Source organism: Malania oleifera, chromosome 3, assembly GCF_029873635.1.
Source record: "Malania oleifera isolate guangnan ecotype guangnan chromosome 3, ASM2987363v1, whole genome shotgun sequence".
Classification (NCBI taxonomy): Eukaryota; Viridiplantae; Streptophyta; class Magnoliopsida; order Santalales; family Ximeniaceae; genus Malania; species Malania oleifera.
In genome coordinates this window covers 103,685,868-103,690,629 of record NC_080419.1, presented here as the reverse complement: position 1 = coordinate 103,690,629, position 4,762 = coordinate 103,685,868, and the positions used below count along the sequence as shown (strand labels likewise).

Genomic DNA, 4,762 nt, shown 5'->3' with positions numbered 1-4,762 from the left:
CCACAGTAAATCCATATATGGATATTTTGGATTTTTATTGGATTTAATTTAATAATTATGTCGTTTGGGGTTATGATATGAAATTATTATCTCTTTTCTGTCCTATTTTTTAGGATGGACTTTGGAAATGAGAATATAGAGGCTGAAGGAAGGGAAGATTCAGATACTTCCAGTGAAGAGGAAGTTGATACCTCCAAGGTGCTGCGGGGTATAGTCCGCCAAGTTAGGGTAGAGATGAAGAACGATCGTAAAGAACAGAACTATCCACCTATAGGTCAGGGCTGCAACATTAAAAAATTTATGAGGATGAACCCTCCAACCTTTTTTGGAGGACCTGATCCAGTGGCTGCAGAGAATTAGGTACAAAAGATAGAAGAGATCATGGTTGTACTCAATTGCACGGACAAGCAGAAGGTCCGTTATGCTACATTCAAGATGACTGGAGAGGCAAAACGTTGGTGGCTTTCTGCAAAGCTGTTAGAAGACCAGAGGCTAGAAAAGATAGCTCTTACCTGGGAGAGATTCAAGGAGTTGTTCTTTGACATGTATTTTCCTTCGGCTGTCAGAGAGAAAAAGATTAAGGAATTTACCAATCTGACCCAAGAGGAGATGACCGTTGTGGAATATGCAGCAAAATTTGTGGAGCTATCACACTTCGCACCATTTCTAATTCTGAACGAGGCAATGAAGGCCAAGAAATTTGAGAAAGGCCTTAGGCACAGAATATACGAGCTGGTGGTGGGGTTTCAAGTTCAAACTTTCTTAGAATTAGTTTATGAGGCTTCGGTGCTAGAGAAGAGTATCTAGAGCAGCACAGAGCCTTCATACCAGAAGAAGAGGCATGCACCATCTAGTTTTCAGTCTGAGGCCAGTCAAGGATCAGGGACGAAAGAAAAAGAGACAGTGGACTCCGTATGCCATAAATGTAATAAAAGGCATAAGGGCGAATGCTGGTTTGACACTCCGAATTGTTTCAAGTGTGGTAAACTAGGGAATATCAAGAAATATTGTCGGGAACCATTGCCTATGGTATCTGTTCAGAACCTGGATCGGGGAAAACAGTAGGTACTACTTGGAAGAGGTGCTCCATCCCGACTGTATACACTTCAGGCTGAGGAGAATGCTATCAGGGAAGCAGGTATGGGTTTATGATTAAGGAAATTATAAATTAATTCAGTTAAGGATGATTGAGCAGTATATACGATGAAGTGATTAATTGTAAATAATGTAGGGATTTGGGTGATATACATATTGAATTGTATGACTTAATGAATTCTAAAGATGTCAAAGGATGATTGGTAGGTAAAATTTTAAGGATGAAATTTCTTAAGGGGGGGAAGAATGTAATGACTCGAAAAATTTTAATGATAAAATAATTGGAAAAAATAATAAATGAAAAAGATAAATAAGGAATAAAAGGAAAAGGTGAAATAGAAGTAAGGAAAAAAAATTGTAAAGGGTACTAAGCAGGTGCTCGTCGACGAGCAGGATTTTCTCGTCAACGAGAGATCTTCAAAAACTCGTCGCCAAGTATGTATGTCTCATCGACGAAGATTAATCGAGAGGATTTGGGCTGTTCTGAAACTCATCGACGAGCTCACGGCCTTATTGACGAGTGTTCTTCAGTGGTTCATCGACGAGTCCTATCTTCTCATTAACGAGTCCACATGGCAAGGATGAGTATATAAAGATCTAAGGTTGCTTTCTTGCTAAGTAAATTAATTTTACTTCATTTCTCTCTCTCTAAAATCGTCTCTCTCACTTCTCTCTAAGAATCTGGCCCGGATTCAGCTTGAATTGACGATTGGAGGTCACTATAGTGTTCTAGGAAAGATTCTCTACACATCTAGCGGATCAGTTTCTTAAACTGGGCTTGTCGAGAAACGCTCCTAAGTTGAAGTAAAGGTCTAGATTCTTAGTTTTGGGTTTTTAAAAGGTTATTTAAGGTTTATAAGTTGATAAAATGTAGAAATAATAACTTATTTGGGGTTTATTTAATTAAACTAGGGTTTTTAAACCAAAGTCCGAGTGAGCATCACAGGCATCAATTTGGGATACTTGTTGGTATAGTTCAAGGATTCAAGTAAGGGGGAAATTATATATATTAAATAAGGTTATTATGAATTAAATAAAAATGGATTATGTTATATATGTATATATATGTTTTCATGTGGGTATAAAATGTCAACCATGTAAATTATGTTTTCTGAGCTTAGGACTGCTTATTTAGCTACGTATATGTGAAAATAAACTTATGAAAGTGGAAAGTATTATAAGATAATTATGTAAGAAATGAACGTATATTTTTCGTAAATAAACGTTAAATATTAGTTGGCTTATTTTACAGGTAATGTATGAATTTTATTACTAAAATTGTGTGGCATGAGTGGATGGTGATGCAATGTAAATGTATGTTATATGTATAAGATGCAGACTATGTAAGAAATGCATTGATAATGAAATGTTATACGGAACATATTGCTTGTGTTTGATAATGCAACCGTGTATGCAATGACAGCTAAAAGGCACTGTAGACTAATTGATGACAGCTAAAAAGAGATGTGTTAGCAGATTTTAGCTCATATCTATGTGAACTAACTGATGCATAGTTAAAAGGATTTGTAGTACGAATGAATGAAATGGAAATGTGAATGACATGGATGTGAAATATGAAATGTGAACGATGTAAAAGGTGAAAGGTTATGTAAAGTGAAATGTTATGGAATGCTAAAGTTATGAACATGAACAGTTATGGATGATTGAATAACGATAAATAGAATAATGTATTATGATATTTTCAGGTATTTAAGCTAGTAGAACATGTTACGCTAGGGTGGGGCAAACTTTTTGCCTGAGGGCTTGCTGAGAAAGGCGAGTGCACTAGTAGTATTAGATGTAGTAGTAGGCTACATAACGCACTAGGGTAGAGGGAAACTACTTGTATGGGCGGGTAGATTTTCTTATTCTTGGGGGCCTTTGCTAGTAAACTTTGTATGAATTGTGTGAATGCGAGATTAATTTATTACTTGAAGGCTTACTGAGTAAGGTGACTGCCTTGATATGCTTCAGTTGTAACCTTTGGGTTGCCTAATGTATCAGGGCAGAGGGGTGCTACTTGTATAAGCGGGTAATCACCCTTATCTTTGGGTAGTCTCGTGAGTAAATATTCTACATGTGTATGAATAGGATCAAGAAATGATTTTAAAAACCATGTTAACGATTTGCAAATGATATTAAAATGTTGATTATAATCTCATGTTGACCACGAGCTATTTTAATATATATTGTTTCTTTCCCTTACTGAGATGTGTCTCACCCGATTACGAATGGATTCTTTTCAAGACCACCACGCAAACGAACTTAGAGAAGCTCAAGGTTGATAGCATTTTTGGGATTCTAGATAGAGAAAAGGGTATAAACATTTTGATGATATTTGGGGATGTAAATGAGTTATGTTTTATGTTTTATGTTTTATGTTTTAAGGTATGAATGGTTGTGAAACATAACGGTGTTGCAAATACTGTATTTTATATAGAGATATGTCGATATATGGGAATACAGGTGATGAATGGCTATTATGGCTATACAGATAGAATTAGTAAACTCTTGTATTTATTTTTATGATTGATGAACATAGTTATGTTTTCCGCTACGTATATATGATTTAATTATGGATAATCAGGATTTAATTAGGTATAACGCATTGGACCAGGTTTAAGGGTTCAAGGCATTACAATATGCATATATGATAAACTACTTTTTTTTTATCGGAAGGGTATGCATTTTGTCTTGATCAAAATTAGGGCAAATTAGATGATAAGTTTATGAAGTTTTAGGTCCCATATGGGTTTTAGAAAATGTTACTACCGAAGATCGAATGATCTTCATAAATCATTTCTTGATCTCGGTTTCCTGAAAAGAATCAAGTAAGAATGACTTTGAGGACCCGAGGTGTACTCTAGAGATTATTTTGATGCATAAGTAAGGGACTAATGGAAGGTTTTGGATTGCAACAGTAGAACAAAGTAGAAATGAGTGTAATGTTTACCTCTTCTCTAAGTCCCTTTTTATATTGGTGGAAGTTCAACCTTCATCAATTCGGCATTGATGAGCATTATTGTGCTTATGGGGGTTATAGAGATTTTATGGGCATTTATATGGAGGTTTCAAGTGTAGTTTTGTAACCATTCCCTCTCATAAACGTGTGTGCATTACAGTTTGCCTGTTGGTTATGTAAAGAGGTTTAATGGTGGTTTCATAACCGTTATTCCTTTTGAGTAAGGATATTTTGGGTATATTAGAAAATTAGGAAAAAGAAAATAAATAAATTAAAATTATAGGGAAAGTGAAAAAGATCGAATATGTAATATGTTGTGAATGTGGCTCACATTCTATAGGGAAATCATGAAGGAAATCAGGGTGTAGCAGGGGAAACCGTCGACGGTTACTTGTATATGTCGACGGTTTGGGGTAGTGTTTACATTCTGCCTGAAACTGTTGACGGTTTTGTTTAGGACACCCAGCGCAAATTTCTGAATTTTGAATGTTTGGACATTAATATGGTTGGGTTTCAGGGGGAAACCTCCGAGGAGGCTTATATATACATAGAATATGTTGTATATAGTGAGTCAAATGTGGTTGAGAGTATTATTGAGAGGGTTCTTGTATTATTCTTGTAATTTGGATAAAAAGATAGTGAATCCTTACCGTTTGCTCTCATGGATGTAAGCATTGCCGAACCACGTAATTCTTGATGTCATTG

At 35.7% G+C, this 4,762-nt stretch overlaps 1 protein-coding gene across 1 annotated transcript; it reads left to right on the top strand.

Annotated features, from left to right (window-relative positions):
* Positions 1–381: 381 nt before the first annotated feature.
* On the top strand, positions 382–807 carry LOC131151456 (uncharacterized). Its single transcript, XM_058102703.1, has one exon. It carries the CDS (start codon positions 382–384, stop codon positions 805–807), a length of 426 nt encoding a protein of 141 aa, XP_057958686.1.
* The last annotated feature ends 3,955 nt before the right edge of the window (positions 808–4,762 follow it).